Source organism: Ursus americanus, chromosome 1, assembly GCF_024610735.1.
Source record: "Ursus americanus isolate L20-20 chromosome 1, mUrsAme1.1.p, whole genome shotgun sequence".
Taxonomy (NCBI): domain Eukaryota; kingdom Metazoa; phylum Chordata; class Mammalia; order Carnivora; family Ursidae; genus Ursus; species Ursus americanus.
Window position 1 is genome coordinate 94,325,404 of NC_142127.1, and position 20,370 is coordinate 94,345,773.

The window sequence follows — 20,370 nt, forward strand, 5'->3', positions numbered from 1 at the left end:
CTGTCCAGCCATCAACATTAGTATTCGACAACGACATAAAGTAATCACTTCCATGTCTTGGCCAAGTCCATTGACAAGTCCATTGACCTGATGCCAAGCATTTTGTGTGTCCTACTGGGCATCTTTCCAGAGCTCTTTGTAGGGGAGGACACTGACCCAGGGAGGCCTCAGAGTTCTCATCTCTTGGGAATCAGCTGTTTCTTAAATTTCATCACCTCACACCACCTATTCTGCAATGGTACTTAGCTGGTTTGTCGTCTGATTTGGTGAACATTTCAAAGAAATTGAATTTTTGGAATATGAAGACACGTCCATGGGTAACAGGAAACTGACTGTCTTTATCTTGTCCCTAAAGAAAGCAGAATAAGGAGAAGATAAGTAAGACTTTTCAGTGAGACTTTACATAAAACATTTACTGTTTTATCTAAGCCACCAAGTACTGCCTAAGTCATTAAAAGCTCATTTGAAACATATGTTAATGCGTTTTGTTTAGTTATTCAACAATAATGCAAAAAAATATATTGGAATTGGCCTTTTGATTAAGCCTAATGAAGAGCGCTGATAAAAATAAAATTTAAAGCTATTGAGGGAAGATTGTTCTCTTGATATTTAAAGTTAAAGAATATCATATTGTCTCAGGCGAAGGGTCTTTCACATCGGAGCTCATCAGGTGAAATGAAGCAGAAATTTGAGGCAATTATTTTATAATCCAGATCCACCTGCAATGATAGACTTTGAATTAACGGAATATCCATCACACCTGAACAGTAAAGGGGAGAGAGGAGAGACGGCAGTGACTCATGTCATCTGAGGGATTAAATTGTTCCATTTTGCCTACTCCTTTTCCCTCCAACAATGTTACATACAATCTTGACATAAGTTAGGATACACCGCTCTCAGAAAAAGTCGAAAGAAAGAATGGTGTTTGAAATTATTGCCTTTTCCCCAATTTTGTCCTCTCTCTGTCTCTCTTTCTTTGTCTTAGGTAAGGCCATGATTTCACTGAGTGGCATATAGTGGCCTTCACTGAGGAGAACACATCTGCTCCCTCCCTTGGGAGGAAGGCCAGTGGTTCCATATGTTGGGTCAATAAGATAATAACCGCTCTGCCATTTATAGGCTCTCACTTGACTATCTCATTTATTCTTCACAAAAACTCTGAGGTAACTGCTATTATGATTCTTTTTTTTTTTTTTTACAAAAGAATAAACTATGGTACAAAACAGACTAATAACTTCTCTAAGGTCAATGATGCAGTTGAGATTTTAGCCTGCTGATTCCAGAGGCTGCCTTCTTAACCATGTGGCTATAAGAAAAGGAAAGGATACGGTTGACCCTTGAACAACGCAGGGCTTGGGGGCACTCAGCTCTGGGGCTGTGGAACATCTGTGCCTGACTTTTGATTCCCCCCAAAACTTAACTACTACTAGCCTGCTGTTGACTGGGGGCCTTACCAATAACAGGAACAGTCGATTAACACATATTTTGTATGTTGTATGCATTACATATACTGCATTCTTACAGTAAATTAGAGAAAAGAAAATTAAAGCAATCATTAAGAAAATGTTCTTAAAGAAAATCATAAGAAAGAGGAAATTTACAGTACTGTACTTACTGAAAAAAATCCACGTGTAAGTGGACTGGCACAGTTCAATCCTGTGTTGTTCAAGAGTCAACTGTGTATATATTTAATGTCTCTGGTTTCTCCTATCAGCAAAATGAATAATAAAGCATTTCTAATTAAATTAGTAATTAATTAATTTTTGTGAAAAATTAATTTGTGTATAGTTGACACACAATGTTATATTAGTTTCAGGGGTATAACATAGTGATTCAACATTTCTATGCCTCATGCTATGCTCTATATGGACCTTTTCCCCTAATCTTTTTAACAACCTGAGCTTTTTTCTTAAATGCAGAACATTAGATTTCTCGGTTTCTAGTTTCTCTGAAAATTCAGGAAAAATTAGAATTCTATCTCTGGTTTTTGGAGAGCATTTGTTCTTAGAAACGTTGACATTAGCATTATCTGTAAAATACTTTCTTGGTATAATAATGAAAAGGCTCACACGCAAATTAGGTACGATGTCTGACCGCTTCAAAAGCCAGTTCAAACAAATTGGTTCTTGATAAATCTTTGTAAAATTCTTTGAGAGCTATTAGAAAGTAAATGAATTTACAAAAAAAATTAGAGGACTAATGTAATGACATGTTACTTTACTAGTTAATCACCGAGGAAGTAAAAGACAAAATTAAAGAGCACCATAACAAAAAAATCCATGCTTCGTTCTTCTCAACAGTTCTCTGCAATGGACTGGATTTTATGTCAACCCAGCTGCTGATTTCAAGCCATTACTGGCTTTCTTGTTTTAACACAAACCTGCAATTGGTTCAGTCTTTCCCATTAAAGTAGATTCTCAATTACTAATGGATTGTTTTCTAAATAGTTTATTCCTTGGCAGCTGGGAATTTGAAAAACATTTTGCTTCAGAAAAATAATATGTTATAAACGTTGGCTAGGCTCCCAAACGATCACAGAAAAGAATATGAATTGAAATAGGAAAAGTAATAATACTGTATTTCTCAGCATTATAGGTCTGCAGGAATGTAATGGCTTAAGAGCAAAAAATAAAACATTATGCTATGCGCACTGCACAATTTCAAAATATGCAGATACAGACTGGAAAGATAAATGTCCATCAAAATCTACATGGTGGTTATTCAGACGGTGAAATTATGGGAGATTTTCCTTTTTATACTTTTTTACTTTGAATATTGCATTTATACTTCGCAATTTGCAATTTTTTTATAATGAATATTTATTTCCTTTATATAACTGGATATGTGTATGTGTATGTATATATATGTATACATACACATACATTCAGATATGTAAATGATATGTGTACATATATATATATATATAATTTCTCAAACAAAGGCATTCCTTTTATGATGAACATTTACTGCCCATATATACATATTTAGAAAAAGAAGTATCTCTGCCTTTCTTCCCTTATCCCTCTTTGAAAACACATGGCCATTGGCACACAACAATTGGGAGTTCTTGTTTCCATGTCCCACATCGGCTCTGCCAATAAATCTTATGAGCACCATCTTCCAAATATATCCAGAAACCACATTCACCATTACTACCGTTGGCCAAGAAATGACTGTCTCTTGCTTAGATGATTTTTTTTTGCCTTAAACCTGGTCTTTTTATTTTCTGTATTGTTTTCCTACAGTTTTTTAAAATCAGGACTCCCAATATGATCTTTTATCTTTATCTTTTTTTTTTTTTAATGAAAAGAGTATGTTATGTACCCAGTTCACTTGGGATAAATCCAGAATCACTGGAGGGGAGTGGAAGGTCACCCCTAGTGCTTAGCCTTCATCTTTGCCCGCTGTCTTGCTCGCTCACTCTGTTCCAGTTACACCAGCCTCCTTTCCCTTCCTCAAGCACTGGTCATGCACCCCTCAGCATCTCTTGCATCTGCTGTCCTCAATTCTTGGAAAGTTTTTCCCACCCAGAAACCCTCAGAACAGTTTCCCTTTTTACTCTATTTTCTAGCCACGATGGATACAACTTCAACAATGCTTGCTCTTCTGACCCCTCCTTTTCCTTTGTAATCGGTTTAATGTTCTCTTTTGTAGGTATCACCGTCTAACATAAATGATACATTTTTATGTATTTTCGTATTTATGGATTATCATGTTACAAAGGAACATGCTCCCCACGAACAGGGACTTTTGACGATTTTGTTTTTTACTGTATCCTCATGGCCTGGAACCCTGCCCAGCACATGGCGCGCCTCCAGGATTATTTGTTGAATGAATGAATGAACATAATGAAGGTATGAAAAAGAAAGATCAAAAGGATAGAATCAAAACTCATGATAACACTTGCCCATTGGCTGGATCAGGGAAGAGAGATATTCCTGTATCTCTCTGTTAGTAACATTTTTTCCTGTTATATATAAAAATATCTGAAGAAAATGTGACAAAATTCTTGCAGGGGAAAACAGTGGTCTTTGTAATATTCGCTTCTGAATATTTTTGCATTTTAAAACTTTTCAGAAAGACATTTTTACTCACTTTCCAATAATTACGGGACAAAGCACACACTTGTAAGCGTTGCCCGGAAGGCCTCTTAATGATGGCTCGCGCTCCTTCCTTCACCCTCACTCACTTGACTACTTTGGTTCTCCCCACAGTCATGCACGCTTCTGTCTTCTTGTCTTTTCTGCTCTACCTGAGGTGATCTTTCTAGTTTTCTTTGCCTGACTGCATACAGCTGTCCTTCATGACTCAGGCTACTCTCTCAGTTCCTATAATAGAACTTTCTATAAGTGAAATACAATTTTCATCCTGTCTTGTAAAATTCAAATGAAACTGGCTCAGCCTTTGTGTCCTGCATCCTGTGGGGGGTCCAGTGCTCTTTCCAATATTGATGAGATGATGAGAATCCCTGTAGGCCTATCACTGGTTATATCTCGATTTGATTTCCTGTCACTGCTGAACTTGATGACTCCTTTATTCTCTCTGCACCCCATTTGTTCCATTTTCCCTTCTTCATGAGAACCCAGGCCTCTTTTTCTCCTTGAAGGAGACAAACGTGTAGAGACTCTCCCTAGAGAGTCAGGGCCTAACTGGGAATTGGAGGGCAGGGGTGCAGTGTGTGGGAGAGGGGAGATCATGCTCTAGCCTTGTAGAGGGGATAAGTTGGACTTGAGAGTGACAATTTTGTTCTGAAAGGGCCCTTGGCCCTACCGACTGACTCCTGGGTTCACTGTCTGACCTTCCTCTTAAAGACTCCCCGACCACCTCTCAAATGTTTTCTCAAATCCCTCTTTTTCTCAGGCTGCGCCTATGTCCCTAAACACCAGCTCCTGGATTTTGCAGAAACAATTCCTTTTCTCTTTGTCTCTTGGCCCTTTTGAATTGCACCTTTTTTATACCCCAAAACCCATTGGGTCACTTCCCCCACAAGAACAATCCTCTCTCAGAGAGGACTTCTATGTGCAGTTCCTAAAATCAGTGTGTCTTTTCCCTGAGAAGCACTTTACAGAGTGATCAGTTCACTCGCGTGTCTTTGTCACTGAACGAAAGTTTTGAACATAAATTTGGCTTTTGCTCAATCTTGCAGCGTTGGCGGCCAGCTCAGAGTACGGTCATGAGCGCTTGATGAGTAAGGGCGGACTGATGAAGTGTTCTCCCAGAGGCGTCTGCTAGAGTGCCATATGACCTCAAAAAAATTGTCTTTCTTTTGATCCCCTAAATGCACATAAGTGAGATGCAAATTATTGTGGCCTAAGAGCCTATTCGGTTTTGTTTCTTCCACTAGGTAAGACCTTGCTTATCCAGGGGAACGTCTGAGCACCCATCACAGCACGTGCCTATTGCCTGACTTGAGGCAGGTTGTACGTTACCTGGTTACATCACCAAAAACATGCTCAGGAGAAGCTCTTTGGTTGGAATTAGTGCTGGTCAAAGAATCTGCTGCAAACATCTGTTCTTCATTGTCGTACTTCTTAATTGAAGAACATGCCAGTGACTTAACTCTTCCCTGAGCTTCTAGAATTCCACTCTCTTGGTGCCTTTGCCCAGCTTTCCAGGGATCATTTGCGGCAAATGAATGAACTGGTGAGGAAATGGAATAGCGTCTAACAATCATGACATTGCCTGTGTAGGAGACACAAAATTTAAGTTTGTGATAATTTTACCTTTAATGATGTCCACAGATGTCAAATTATGTTAATAGTACTTCATTACAACGAACTAAACAAAACTATTGCTTTTGATTCATTTTTTTCACATAAACCACATGTACTCACTGATTTATTTTACAAATAATTGAGTGCTGGACATGTGTCAGGCACTTTTTTACGGGATAAAGATGGGGATAGTGATCCCACACAAAACTCGCGCCTGCATAGAGCTTCCTTCTTGCGTGCAGACAGACGATAAACATTATGTGATAAGATTCAGGTAGTGATAGGTGCTGGGAAGTCAAGCTAGGCGGGTAAAGGCGAGGGGATAGAGACGGATGAGGGAGAGGGTCTGGAAGCTGTATGAATAGTGTGGTTGGTGAGACGTTTGTGAGGATGTGGCAATAGAACAGAGACCTGGGTGTGTAGAAATAATAAAACAAGACTTTAAAATAGGAAGAACATGGATATTCTGGAGATGCCAATACTAGACAGCTTTTCTTTGTCCTTCTAGAAGATTATAAAAGAACCTGGTCATCGTAGACCCTTATGACCTGAATGGCCACAAATAATTGAACTGGCTGCTGCTAGCTGACCTACGCTTGTGCGTCTTGACTTTCGTTGGGATAGTCGCTACGAGGAAGCCTGTTGATGGAGAGACGAAAGCACAGGCGGTGTGCGGGAAGAAGCCAAGGTGCCTCGCATGGAACACTGGAGTGTTCCTGAGAGAGACGGAGAGATTTACAGCCTTTGTTTCTGAAGGTTTTCAATTCAATTTCTGTCCATAAGTGTCTTCCAATAAACTCTTTTCTTGACATGTATCGAGTCTTCTCTCTTCCCTATAACTCAGGCACTTCGGTTAAAAGAACTTTATTTTAGGGAGTTTAGTTTGTCTGAATCCCCGTGACACGGTACTAATGCTGACCAGACATCCAGTTCTTACCCAGGGGGCGAAGAAGCCTGACCTCATGGGTTGGTTTTCATTTTCTGGAGCACTTAAAGAATGTTTGCCGAATCTTTTTTCTTTCTGGTCACAGCACTGGCATGAGCTAGCATGGACGTTTAAGAAAGGTCTGCATCGTGTTTGGGTTTTGAGAGTACTAGAAGCATAATGATTTCTTACCTGAGTTTGCTGCCTACGTCTGCAGAACGCAGACAGCAGATCATTCAGGTCATTGCAAAATGTGGAGGCTGCCTTGGCTTTTTATGGCTTGGAAGAGTAGAAGATCAGCTTTTAGGCAAGAGTTTGGGGCGGGGGGAAGTGGTTTAAGTTCAAATCTATCTGTAGTGACTAACTGCATGCAAATACTGTTCCTAAATTATCTTTTAACGTTCCTTTGGCCGTGATCTATAACTTCTATCATTGTCTAAAAACAAGTTTACGACTATTGACAATCACGAAAGTTCCTGTTTGGAAGGATTATTAACATTCTCTTTATAGCGAATGGTAGGAAATCACAACTGAGGAAATTGTGCCGATGAAGGCAAGAGGAAGTTTCTTCTTCTTTGGAACCTACGCTCCAGCTTGACCGACTAGCAACTCTGGTCTTCGTTCATCTCTCTGGGCCACAAAATCAGACTTAAGCCTGTATCCTTTAGTTTCTTATCAGTCAAAAGGAAAGGATATTCAACACAGCATCACGGGGTCATTAGCACAATTTCAGAGCTCCCTGCCAAATGCAGTGTATTTGTCAGCAAAGGATGTGAATACATTGCAGAGAATCGGAGGCCCAGCAATGCTGGGGCACCCCTGTAAAGAGTCATTTCTTTTATCTTCCTTCCAGCAAATTACTTCTCCCCTGATGGTCCCAAGGTGACATTGCACAGAGCAGGAGGCTAAGGGCAGCATCCCTGAAAGTGCTGGTTGGATTTCACAGCCACCGAATGCTTATCCACCCTGACAGATGCTTCCATGAGAATTTATCCAGCAAAGACTCATTCTAAGCAGGTGTTCTTCTGCATTGTTATATATATAAGTATATATATATATATGTATGTATAAATAAGTATATACATATATATCCCCATATATATAAGTATATACATATATATCCCCATATATAACATAGACATTATATATATATATCCCCTTATTATATATATTAACATATATACATATCCCCAAGCAGCTGTGTCCCTGGGCTGTGGCATATATATATATCCATATCCATATTATTACATATGTATATATAGTGTGTGTGTATATATACACATACACACACCCACCCAAATATATATATCCCCTTATTACTTATATATATGGCTAGATACATAGATATCTATATCTATATAGCCCCAAGCAGCTGTGTTCCTGGGTTGTAGCATATATATATATATATATCCCTATATGCATATATATATTATATGTGGAGATATATATATTTGTGTATCCCCATATATAATATATATATCCCCTTATTATTTATATACATATATATGTATATATATGTGGCTAGATGAGTAGATATGTATATCTATGTATCCCCAAGCAGCTGTGTCCCTGGGCTGTAACATATATATATATATCCCCATATAATATATATATATATATATATATATATATATCCCCGATGTATTATAGATATAATATATATCCCCTTATTATTTATATATAACATAAATAATATATTTTATATATAATAAAATATAAAATAAAATAGTATATATAGATTTTATATATATATATATATATATATATATAATTGTATATATATATATATCTCCAAGCAGCTGTGTTCCTGGGCTGTAGCTTCGCTCTGTATCAGGTGAATGATGGGGAAATAGGCTTCTCCACTCATAGAATCTCATTTTGTCTTACTACACATATCGCACAATCAACAAAAGAACCTTTAGTTCCAAGTGATTCTCTTCCAGGTCCTCTTTAATTGTTCCCTTTCTTAAAGAGACTCACATTTCTGATTTCATATTGTTCCTTCTCAAAGAATAGGTTTATATTAGTCTGTTGTGAAAGGATGGGAGAGGTTGCTTAACCTCTGGGCCTTATAACCTCAACTGTAAAATAAGGAGATGATCTCGAAAGTCCCTCTCTAATAGCAAATGTCTATGATTCGGTTTTAAGTATGAACGTCAATAGATATTGGCAATGTCTTATTAAAACTGCTGATAAAAAACTTACGCCGAAGTCAAATAGCATTTTTCTGGCATATCCAGTGATATTAAGGTAACTACTACCAAGTAACTCTTGCTGAGTCTTCCTTGTGCTACCTTGTTTAATGCTCTCAACAGCCAGAGGAGACAGATTTGATCAGGATCTCCATTTTACAGATGAGGAGAGTGATCGTGAAAGCATCTTACGTTCATAGGATCACAGAACTTCACAGTTGGAATAGGCCTGGGAAGGCATCGAATCGAATCCATTCATTTTTACATGAGGATGCCAAGGCCAGGAATTTTCCGTATCCTGCTCAGCATTGACCAAACTATTACAAAACTGGGACTACGACCCCGTGTCCCCATGTTCAGGCCAATGTTCTTCCTACTTCTGTCGTGTACTTTTGTAATAGTACCTCGCATATAAGACACAGATAGATACATGTAAAGTAACTCAACTGGGCTTCCAGGCACAAGTTTAAATCATGTCTCTTTCTGTCTTTAATTGATACGCCTAACAAGAGTTCCCTCAATTTTACCAGTTTTTCACCAGTCCTTTTTAAACTTAGTGCTACATTCTTATTGGGAGTTACCATCCATATGCTGAAGAAACGGGGTATCAATCGTGTGTTAGCTTTTATGAATAGTCTAAACTCCCGTAAGCGTGATGGCATTCAGGCCCTGAGAGTGATTCTTTGAATGGTGTAATTCTTGTTGTAAAATAACCACCAAATATACTAAGACAACTTATTTTTTCATTAGGATAAGCATCGTAGAAGATAGATTTGATGGAGTGTTGTCCACCTTTGGAGTAAGGCAGTGGTTTTCAACTGGAGGAACTTCTGTCCTCCAGGCAACATTTGGAATGTCCGAAGACATTTGTGATGGTCATGACCGGAGGGTGAGAGGCAGATACTACTGGCATCTAGTAATTAGAAGCCAGAAAGCTGCTCAACATCCCTGAGTTTCCTAGACAGACCCACACAAACACAGAGCTAGTCAGTACAACGTCCAAGGTTGCAGGGGTTGAGGAACTGTGGGGTAAGGATGTGTTACAAATATCCCTACCTTTCTTTTCTTTTTCTTTTCTTTTTTTAACCAGGAGAAAGTCTGACCTCCTTGTCAGTTACTCTTTCAGTTTTTTTAAATAATCAGCCGACAGAGCTACTCAGATCTGGAGTTGCGCTTGACAAAAAGGGAAAAGCCCAGATTGGAATCTCTTCCCAGCTTTGCAATGTGGGGCCCCATGTTAGAGAGAGACCTCTCAAACAGAGAAAATCAGCCGGCAAATATGATATGTTCCCTTGCCAAGCTATTCAGAACCTCTAACTGGCACTGCCTGAAGCCTTTGACAGGTGATATTAAGAGATTTGAGTATTTAATTACACACATCAACTTTATTTGACTATGCTGCGTGTGGCAGGCACTGATCATTTAAATGCAGAACGTAGTTTTGCTCTGCTAATTTCTGACTTTGCGTATAGTCTTCGCAGTCAAAATACTTTTCCTGTAAAAGGTTCTCACCTTTTGATTTTTAGAATGGATCAGACACTGACCCTGCATCTTGAAGTTTTCGACCTGTATAGGAGGTTGAATTATGGGCAACACACATTCACACAGGGCAGGAAGTTTCTTTGTAAAACATGGGTAAGAAAAAATACCTGCCATTTGTTGTGTGCTTGCCGGGGGCTAAATTAAGCACTTAGTCTATTATTGCAGTGAGATAGGTACTATAACCATGTGAGCTTAGTACTCTAACACTTACCGACGTAGGAAACAAAGGTGAAAGATTTCTCCTCAGTATCTCTGAGTCAAGTGGATAATGAATGACAAATCACTTGCAACCATATTTGTCTGACTGTAATAACCAGACCCTGAACTATTGTGCAGTATCGTAACTTAATAAGTGAGCATAGTATTTGACACACACCCATTCAGGATTCTATGATGTGACCTTTAAATGCTTGAGGTCAAGAAGGAAAAAAACACATTGTTTTTCATGTGACTGATTTTCACAAACCTACCATTCCTACCTTTCCAGGAAGATCTGGAAATAATTTTTGATGTTGCTAAAATACGTGGGTTGAAGATGCTAATGGTTCTTTCCCCTAGGGATTTAAAGGTAATCTACCAGGAGGAAAAGGCTGGAACTCACCACTGCCAACGCCACCTTCTGCGGTTATCTGAGAGGACAATAAACCTAATGTACGAGAGAGCTTTGCAAAGATGGGCACAGCCCAGAAGAGCTATGGACATTCGGTACCTTGATGTTGGCGCACAGCTGGTGCCGCATCAATGGAAACACCACCGTGAAGGGTTGCTGGAGATTTTTCAGATGCTTTTTCGTGGTCACCAAGCTCTGTGACTTCCTCTTCCCTTTCATCTCCTGATTCTCCGCTGGGACCAGGGGTTCTCTGACTACTTGAAGTCAGCTTCATCCGGAGGACTTGATTCTCTTTCTTCAGCTTGTTGATCTCTGCCCGCATTTCCTGGATAATTCTTACGAACTGGATGTTAGCTTCCATTTGCCTCTTCTTGCACCGCTCTGGTTTGCTCCTCTGGGGAGACAGGCCACCTTTTGCTCATGAACCAAATGCACAGTCTACTCAGCAGGACTGGTCAATCCTCCCCATAAACCTTCCTGAACAATAGATGTCACTCTTCTCTGGGCCATCTTTCAGCACTTGGGGAGTTAGACTGTCAGGGAGGTAAAGGATCTCCATGACTTATTCATTCTGGGGTTTGTTTTTCAGAACAGAGCTTTTCTTTGTATCTTTCATTTCATATCAATCCACAGTTTTAGAATATTGCTTTGTGTCTGAAGAGAAGAAAGCATTCCAAAAATTTCCGGGGAGGAATAGAGTTTCTTGTTTCTGTCATGAACTCACCACTCCTATCAGCCACTCAGTTTTCTCTCTATTACTACTTCTGGAACCAAATGTTTCATAGAATCACCAACTGTCATTATACATGAGAACTGGCACCTAAGAATTATGCCTTGTCTTTTCTATAAATATGTCATAATTCTGCACTTTTGGCGCAAATTATTAATCTTGACACCGTCAAGGGTAACAGTAATCATAGGGGACATATGATTGCAGTGAGATTTTTATAAAAGATAATTATACCTAAATCCCTCAAGACAAGGCCAAGGACCATACAATGACTTTTCAGTAGGTTTCTATCTTGTAAGCATTTTTGCTATTATTTGGTTTTAGAATGTTTGCTTGGGCAAAGGTTGCCCAGGGATATTTTGGGAAGGTAAGAAGATATAGGTTGAACATTAATCTTGAATGAGAAGGACATGGAACAATTAACAGCTTTCATTACCTATTTCCTGAAGAGGTTTCTTTGTTGGGAATGAAAAGTATGAATCTTAAATAGCATATGCTCTGATAGCAGTATCTATTTGGAAATTCAATTAATGTTTAAACATATGCACTTCTGCAATAGGGTAAAAATGATTAGAAAATTTTTCATGGTGATAGTTTTCCCTGCACATTCATTTCCTTCTGTTTTCTGTATATATTGATTTTTTTTTTTTGCCTAGCTTAATAAATATTTGTTGATTGATCCAAGGCTGCAGTTTGAAGGCGTTATTGGAGAAAGTCTTATTCCCTTTTTATGTATACTCATTTTTATATATATTTAAATTTTGGGATGTCTTATTAAAAAATCAGTCTAAAAATAATAAGGCTGTTTATACTACTTCTATTTGTATTTAAATGAATTTCAGTAAACATTTCTGTGCCAGGCACTCTACAAGCTATAGCAGTGGGTTATGGAAATATGGAATTTGGATTTTAAAGGTTATCAGTTGAACCACCTATCAGATGTTCACATCTGTTCCAAAGCATCTCTGTAATTGATTATTGACCCTATATTTGAGTATTTCCCCTTTAGGAGGATCCACTTCCTACCAAGTTATGCTATTTACTTTTTAATTAAAATTATCTGCAATGACAAAAAATTGGCTTCTATGTACCGTGTTTCTCATTCTTCTCTTTGGAGAGGTTATGTAACGCATCCAATCCTTGTTTTAATGAAAATTCTTGTTCCATCATGTTCTAATGAGTGTCTATTCTCCTGAATAAACACCCCCAATTCCTTCAACTGTTTGTGATCTAATGTGGGACCAAGGGCCTTAAGTCCATCATGGATACTCTCTTTCAAATATGTTTCCATTTGTTGACAAGCCTCTTGAATTAGGATGTCAGGCCTAAATGCACTCTCCTGAAGGATTGAAATAACCTAGAGTACACTGCCCTGGGTTCTGTAAAGTGTTTTTTGGAAAATATTCCATGAAAGTAGGCATTAAAAATCATTTTTGAAATTGCATCTAGCACAGCAGAGCAAGAAATAAAAATAACTTGTATAACTGTTGGAAATGACAAGATAGCCGTCATTATTTATAGACACTTTGATTGAATATCTAGAAAGTTCAAGGAAAAGAACATCAAAAATTTTATTTTGTAATTTACCCTTATGTTGCAAAATAAACATCTGAAAATCTGTAGTTTTCCTAAATACTACTAATAACTGTACAGAACAAAATAATTGAGACATACTCTGCTGACAAGAGGTCCCCATATATAAAAACTCAGAAATGATCTTTTAAAAAGTTTGTAAGGTTAATAATGAAGACAAATTTAGCATTTTATGGAGACAGAAAACTTGAGACAATGGAGATTATGATCCCTGTGAGAGGATTGTTTATTTTAAACAAGTCTTAAGTTATTTCTAGTTTATAGATTTAGTGGAAACCCAATTGAAATCTCTACAGGACTTAAAAAAAAAATCAATGAACCTATTCTAAGGATCATCTGGAGACAATAGTTTTGAAGTATGTGAAAATAAGGAACATCTTAAAGTGAAAAGTGAAAGTGAAAACAGTGAACATCCAGTGTATTTGCAGATGGGAAGTTACAGACAATTCCTAGAAGAAAAACAAATGGGAAAAAATGCGAGAAGAGCCCAACATCACTAGTAATTTTGCAAATTAAAACAGTGAAATACTTTTTTTTCTTTTTTTTGGAGGAGCCTAACAACTTAACAAAGATTTTGAAAAGTGAATAAAATTAATGCAAAACTATTAATAATTGTTTACTGACACACCAACTGATAATACTTACTGATTGATAATAGGGTTTTTTTTGATAAGCAATTTAACAGTAATAATAAATATTTTAAAAGCTTTTAACTGTAGACTTTTAAATTCTACCTTCTAGACTCTACCTAAGAAAGTAATTACATTTAAAGATTTTTATAAAAGGATGCTCACTGCACACTAATAGCAAAACCCGGAAATATCTAAATGTTCAAAAAAGAGAATAAATAAATAAAATATGGAATAGCCATAAAACAGAATAGTATTCTGAACCTGAAAATGTTGATTGAAAAGTAATATATTCAACTGTATATAGAGTAAAATCAAAACCATGTTAAATGGATTGGAAACATCCCAAAAGGAAAATAATTCCTATTTCGGGTAAGACTTTTGGATGATTTTTATTTATCCCTGTATGCCATCTGAATTAAAAAAAATATAGGGGCGCCTGGGTGGCACAGCGGTTAGGCGTCTGCCTTCGGCTCAGGGCGTGATCCTGGCGTTATGGGATCGAGCCCCACATCAGGCTCCTCTGCTATGAGCCTGCTTCTTCCTCTCCCACTCCCCCTGCTTGTGTTCCCTCTCTCGCTGGCTGTCTCTACTTCTGTCGAATAAATAAATAAAATCTTTAAAAAATATATAGTTACATGAAGGACTTCCATAAGGGAAAAATTAAATAATGAAAAGACAATAGATAACTTGAAAGAAATTTAATAAAATGAACCAACATCACATTTTCTTGGGATTTTTTTTTAAACTTTTGATTAAATCAAATGGCTGTGAGAACTGGACTTTTTCCTTACCAAAACTAGTTTTGGTTCTTTAATAGTTGTCAGTAGTTTTGAAATTTGATATATGAGTGAAAGCTATTTAGAACTGGTACATTTTTATGTAAGTGCTAGGACTGGTAGTTCTATAATTATCTGTGATTTATTTTCAAGTAATAATCCAGGCAATAAATTGGCTTGGGAATCCAGTTTGAAGAATGGCAAAGCAGGTGATTGTTGGCGTGTGGAAGAGCTATGGCCGTTGCCACCGTGACTCCTTGATGGGCTTTGGATCTTTCTCTCTCTCTCTCTTTTTTTTTTTAAGATTTTATTTATTTATTTGACAGAAAGAGAGGCAGCTAGTGAGAGAGGGAACACAAGCAGGGGGAGTGGGAGAGGAAGAAGCAGGCTTCCAGCGGAGCAGGGAGCCCAATGCGGGGCTTGATCCCAGGACTCTGGGATCACGCCCTGAGCCGAAGGCAGACACTTAACAACTGAGCCACCCAGGTGCCCCTGGATCTTTCTCTTGAACTAAGAAAATCAAGACTCTGGGCCTTATTTTTAGAGCAGGAGTCCTCAGACCTCTCAGCATCACCTGGGAGTGCTTGCTTAAAATACAGTTCTATGGGTCCAACCCTACACCCCTCGTAACTCTCCTGCAGTAGACTTGTAAATTGAGTTATAAGAAGCTTCTTGGGAGCAAGTATAAAGTTTCTGGTAGGCACATTTAAAAAGTAAAAGAAATAGATTAAATTAACGTTAATATGTTTTATTTAACACAACAGATCCAGAATATTACCATTTCAATATGCAAATAAATATTAACATTGTAGTGAGATATTTTACACGGTTTTGCTCTTGCTAAGTCTTTAAAATCCAGTGTGCATTTTAGACTTATAGCCCATCATAATTCAGACACTAAATTTTCATTGGAAATACTTGATCTGTATTTAGATTTATAAAATTGATATTTGAAAACGTGGATTTGCACACTCGAGTGGGTCCAAACACACTTAAATGCACTTGGGTATCAGTCAGTCCTCTGCATGGTAGCCTCCAGTGATCCTTCAGCGCAGTGGGAGTAAAGGGCAAGTTCCCACAGTGACCCCCAAGCTCTTTGCCCTCTGGTCTTTGGTTCCGCCCTGATTACATCTGCCACTCCCCTTGCTCCAACACTCTATTCCACCCGAGTCACACTGGCCTTCTCGGTTCCATAAACACTCCAGACATATTCCTGCCTCAGGACCCTGGTCTCGACTGTCCCTGTGATTGAGAGTGTCTCCCCAGATGTCCCCTTAGCTAATTCCCTCATCTTCTACATCAGCTAACAAACCACTCCCCTCCAGCCTCCATAATGAGTCCACACGGTGGCAAGGGAGTGGATCTTCGGCTTTTCCTACATCTAAGGGCAAAGTTTAAGAAAGGAGATGAGTGGCATTAGGATGTCTGCTTTCCAGACAACAGAGCTGGCACCAAGTACCTTCCTTGAATCCTCCTTGAATAAATGATGACACAGCATGTCTTTCTGGACATAAAATCATGCCCTGCTAGAATATGGTGTGTAGGGAGGACGTGGCTTCCTTAATCTCTCAGAAGCTTCAGTTTTAGTCAGTGACAGAGGATGAGCAAGGTCAGATTAGAATTCGGGGATTTAACTGCATCATTACCACTAGACCGCATCTATGTGGAGACACCTGATTGCCTTCCCCTCTAAGACATAAGAGAAAAATGTCACTTACGTGAAATCTTACATCTCACTTTTCAGGCAGGCATACATCCTGCTGTTATAAATTATTTAAACAGCTGCTGAGAAATTCTACTTTTGCAGGATCTGCTGAGTATTCACTTTGACCTTGAATTTGATATGTAGCTATCGTCAGAGTGATTTCCCAGGTGACCGGAAGCATCTGGTTTTGCAATGAGCCCAGACTCAGGAGCCAGTTTGCCCGTCTGCCATCTCGCCGTTGTGTTGACATTTGGGTACCACACAGTGGCAGGGCAGCCCTGTGGAAAGGAAGGAGGAGCTGGGGAGTTTCTGGTGGACACAGCATCCATGAAATGCTGATAAGTCTGTGAGGGGAATGTTTAAGGATGCCCTGGGTCAGCTCACATGAAAGAGATTAGCGGCCTCCCTGCACAGCCTGATGTGAGATGATCCTGCCTTGGCTGGCTTTGCGAGCGTGAGGAGACTGCCGTGGAGACAGGTGTGGGAAGGAACATCCGCCATCTGATTGGCGACTGTTGACCTATGGTGAGTCTGCAATGAGCCTAAGAATTTCTGGACTGCCCTGAGACTGGCATGTGTGCAAAGAATTTGCACGGATATAATGGACAGGACGAAATCATGAGTCCTAACGTCCTAACTTCTGTTCTGTCATTAACTCATTACTAAATCTTTATTCACAAAATATGGGCGTTGCAGAAATTATAAATCAAATGCCTTACACAGAGAGGCAGGTAGCGTCAATGAACGAGGATGCCAAGTTCAGCAACAGCTCACCTCCGACATTTGCTGCCGTGAAGGCATGCAGGGCTCTAGTTCTTTAGACTTTCCCCAAAAAGCTGAAAAATCCAGATTTTATATGAGGCCTCCACATTTTTAAAGCTGGACAACTAATTCAACTGTTCAAATATACCGTGCGGCCTCAATGCGTTAGAGAGAATGAATCGATTCTCTCGGTTTCCAACGTGTGGAAACAGAGTCCTTCCTTTTTCCCATAAGAAACTAAGGACCAGGAAAGTAATATTGCTCTCCAAGATCAACTTGCTTTCCCTAACGTTTACTGAGCACCAAGTTTAAGTCTCCAGGCAAGATAACCTGTAAAGATCTTTACTGGATAGACTTTCACTGTAAGACCGAGCCATTCCTTTTTTCCTGAGCCTATTTCTCTACCTGTGAACAAAACAGAAGGACAGTTATCTCCATGGATAACTGGGAAGAGTAAATGAGTTTGCAATAAGTGCTTTGAAATGAGGCAGTTTCAATAAGTGTTAATTGAATAACATCAAATGTTAAAATTGAAAATTGCTGGTGGATCCTTTTTTTCCGCCATCCAGCATCAGCCCTGCAGGGAGAGGGCTTCGGAGGCCAGGAGGGGGATGGGAAGACAGAGGCGGGGAGGGGAAGAGAGCCTGGTCTGATGCAAGCTTTGCAAGATTTATGCAAGTTTCATACTTGTGTCACCCTCAGCACGTTATTCCTGAGCCACAATATTTTTACTTCCTGAAAATCCCTCTTGTCACTTATGGGTCACTTGGGAAGAATCGACATCTTTACTGTATTAAGTCTTTATTACGACATTTATTCAGATCTCCTTTTAAGTACTTCCATGGGGTTTCTTAGTTGGAGTCCTGCATTTATTTTATTACGCAATACTTGCATTATCATGTAGCTCTAAATATTTTGTCATTTCTACTGTTATCATCACATGCATTCTGTCGAGAAATATTTACTTACTACTTATCATGTGCCAAGCCGGGTGCAAAGCACTGAACGTTTACTAAAAAACAAGACAGACAGAACTCGCTACCTGAGTGGAATTTAAGCTCTAATCAGGCAGACAGCAAAGAAACACAATAAATAGGCAAAATGTAAAGCACATTAGAAGGGATGTGACTATGGAGAAAAATAAAGCAGGGGGAAGGCACACAGAATGCCAGGTGAGGGCAGTGAGAGCTCGGTTTTAAATTCATTTTAAAAGTCGAGTAGCTAGGAAAGGTGTCACTGTGAAGGTGACCCCGGGAAAGGAGGGAGAGCACCGGCGGGAAAGCAGTGTGTCTGGCACAGTGAGTGGAAAGCACACAGACAATGAGGCAACCGTATTCCTGTCATGTGTGCCGGCGTCACAGAGCCCAGCGTCATCGGAACAGAGGGAAAATGGGAGAAAGTACTAGAAAGAGTCAGGCAGGTAAAGGGGGAGACAGAGCAGGTGGGCTCTATGGGCTATTGTGTGGACTTCGGATTATTTTTCCAAATGATAAATTTATGAAACCCACTTACACTTATTATTGATGTATTTGGACTCATTTCTACTTAATTCTCTATTTGCAATTCTTTTTCCTTTGGCTTCCTTTTCTTCCTTTACCTCTGTCATCAGATGGCTTAACGAAATTGCCTTTATATAGCACAGATAAAAAAGAAAGCACACCCTCTGGGGCTGAGTTCTGTCTTCCCCACTTTTTAGCAATACGACCTTGGGTGAGTCTCTTCTCCGTGCCCTTGGCTGCCTACCTGGGAGAAATGGTGACCAGAAGCAGTCCTGTCATGGCTGGAGCACTTCAACTGTGGCTGGCACATAGCAAACCCTCAAAACGTGTTTGTTATTCCTCTGCTGATTTGAGAACTATGTGCTGATTGCACTTCTATTCCTTTAACATATATATTCTGTTAATTTTTAAACACACTTTTTTTAAATAATGTGAAAAGTTATTCAATATTTCTTCTTCCTCTTGACTACTACAAAACCTAACATTCTTTACCTTCCCCTTAAACATTTCTTATTTGTGATTGTCATTTAGAATTTGATTTTAAAAAACATCCTTTTTTCCCTCCCCTGTGATCAGATTACTGTTTAACAAATATATTGTGACTCTTTCTGGACTTGCCCTATGTTTTCCCTGGGTTCATCTTTCTTCTTGATTTAGTGCATTTTTTTTACCAGTTTTTTTTTTTTAATTAAATGAGGGTCTTTGGGCATCTGAACTATGCTTTTATAACCAGATAGGCTTTTATTTTGTTCTAACTTGTGAGTAAGGGTTTAGCGGGATATAAAATTCTCTAATACCTATAAGGCTTCCTGAAAGTTCTCAGACCTCATTGGACATCACTGACTTTTTTTTTTTTTAAATGCTATCTATCAACAACAAGATCATGAAATGGTTCTGAGAGTTACAGTGGAGAGAGGCAGGTGTAAGGATGTCAATGCCTGGGATTTCTCCAGTTTGTTTCCACTTCATTTCTATATTGGTTGTTGTTGATGGAATCAGACAGTGTAAATATCATAGCTTGGATAATACCCTTCATCCTATGGGCAGTACCTGTTCTCTGTGTTGATTCAACTTTTATTTCTCCAGTAACATCGCACTTTTGAAGGTACCTGTATTTGTATGGACTCTGAATAAAAGGAATTTATTTGTTCAGAAGAAAAAATAGTATTTTGAATACATATTTTGATTTCCTTTTGGCCTCTACTGCTAGTAAATATGCTGTAAATTTAATTCTCATTCCTCTGTAAGTAATTTTTCTATCTTCTCTGGCAATGTGTAGGTGGCCTTTATAATCCTTGATTGTCTATGTTTCATCAGGATATGATTTTATCACTACTTATCCTGCTCATGATTCATAGTGACTTCTGATCTGTTCACAGTTCTGTTGTTGGGAGTAAATAAAATAACCAGGCCCTGCTTAGCTCTCACTGTTCATTTCATGTTACCCTTCCCTCACTTCCCACGTTCCCACCACAAAGACCTTTCTTGGATGGGCATAGGGCCTCCTCTCTTAGAGTCTTGGCTCATCTTGTTGGTTTTGGCCTGAAAACTCCCTTCTACATCTTCTCCTGAAGCCTCCTATATATCCTTCAGGTCCGAGCTTAAGGAGCCCTTCCTTGCAGATGCCTACTCTGAATCCTCTGATCAGCTTAGAGACCATAGCGCATGCTCCCAGGGAACGCCACACATT

General features: G+C 39.0%; 1 protein-coding gene across 1 annotated transcript; it reads right to left on the reverse strand.

Moving 5' to 3' along the window:
* Positions 1 to 225: 225 nt before the first annotated feature.
* Positions 226 to 11,344, reverse strand: CCDC195 (coiled-coil domain containing 195). The gene is made up of 3 exons (XM_045775332.2): positions 11,083 to 11,344; positions 5,430 to 5,682; positions 226 to 349 (listed from the first exon to the last, which is right to left on the reverse strand). Exons 1-3 carry the CDS (start codon positions 11,342 to 11,344, stop codon positions 226 to 228), a joined length of 639 nt encoding a protein of 212 aa, XP_045631288.2.
* Positions 11,345 to 20,370: the final 9,026 nt, after the last annotated feature.

What these genes read in the sequence shown, in the direction of transcription:
- CCDC195 (XM_045775332.2), bottom strand. Translation starts at nt 11,344, where the DNA reads ATGGAAGCTAACATCCAGTTCGTAAGAATTATCCAGGAAATGCGGGCA. An exon ending in AGCTGTGCGCCAACATCAAG is followed by an intron (nt 5,683 to 11,082) that starts GTACCGAATGTC and finishes TCTCCTACACAG; the next exon opens with GCAATGTCATGATTGTTAGA. An exon ending in GTTTTTGGTGATGTAACCAG is followed by an intron (nt 350 to 5,429) that starts GTAACGTACAAC and finishes TGCTTTCTTTAG; the next exon opens with GGACAAGATAAAGACAGTCA.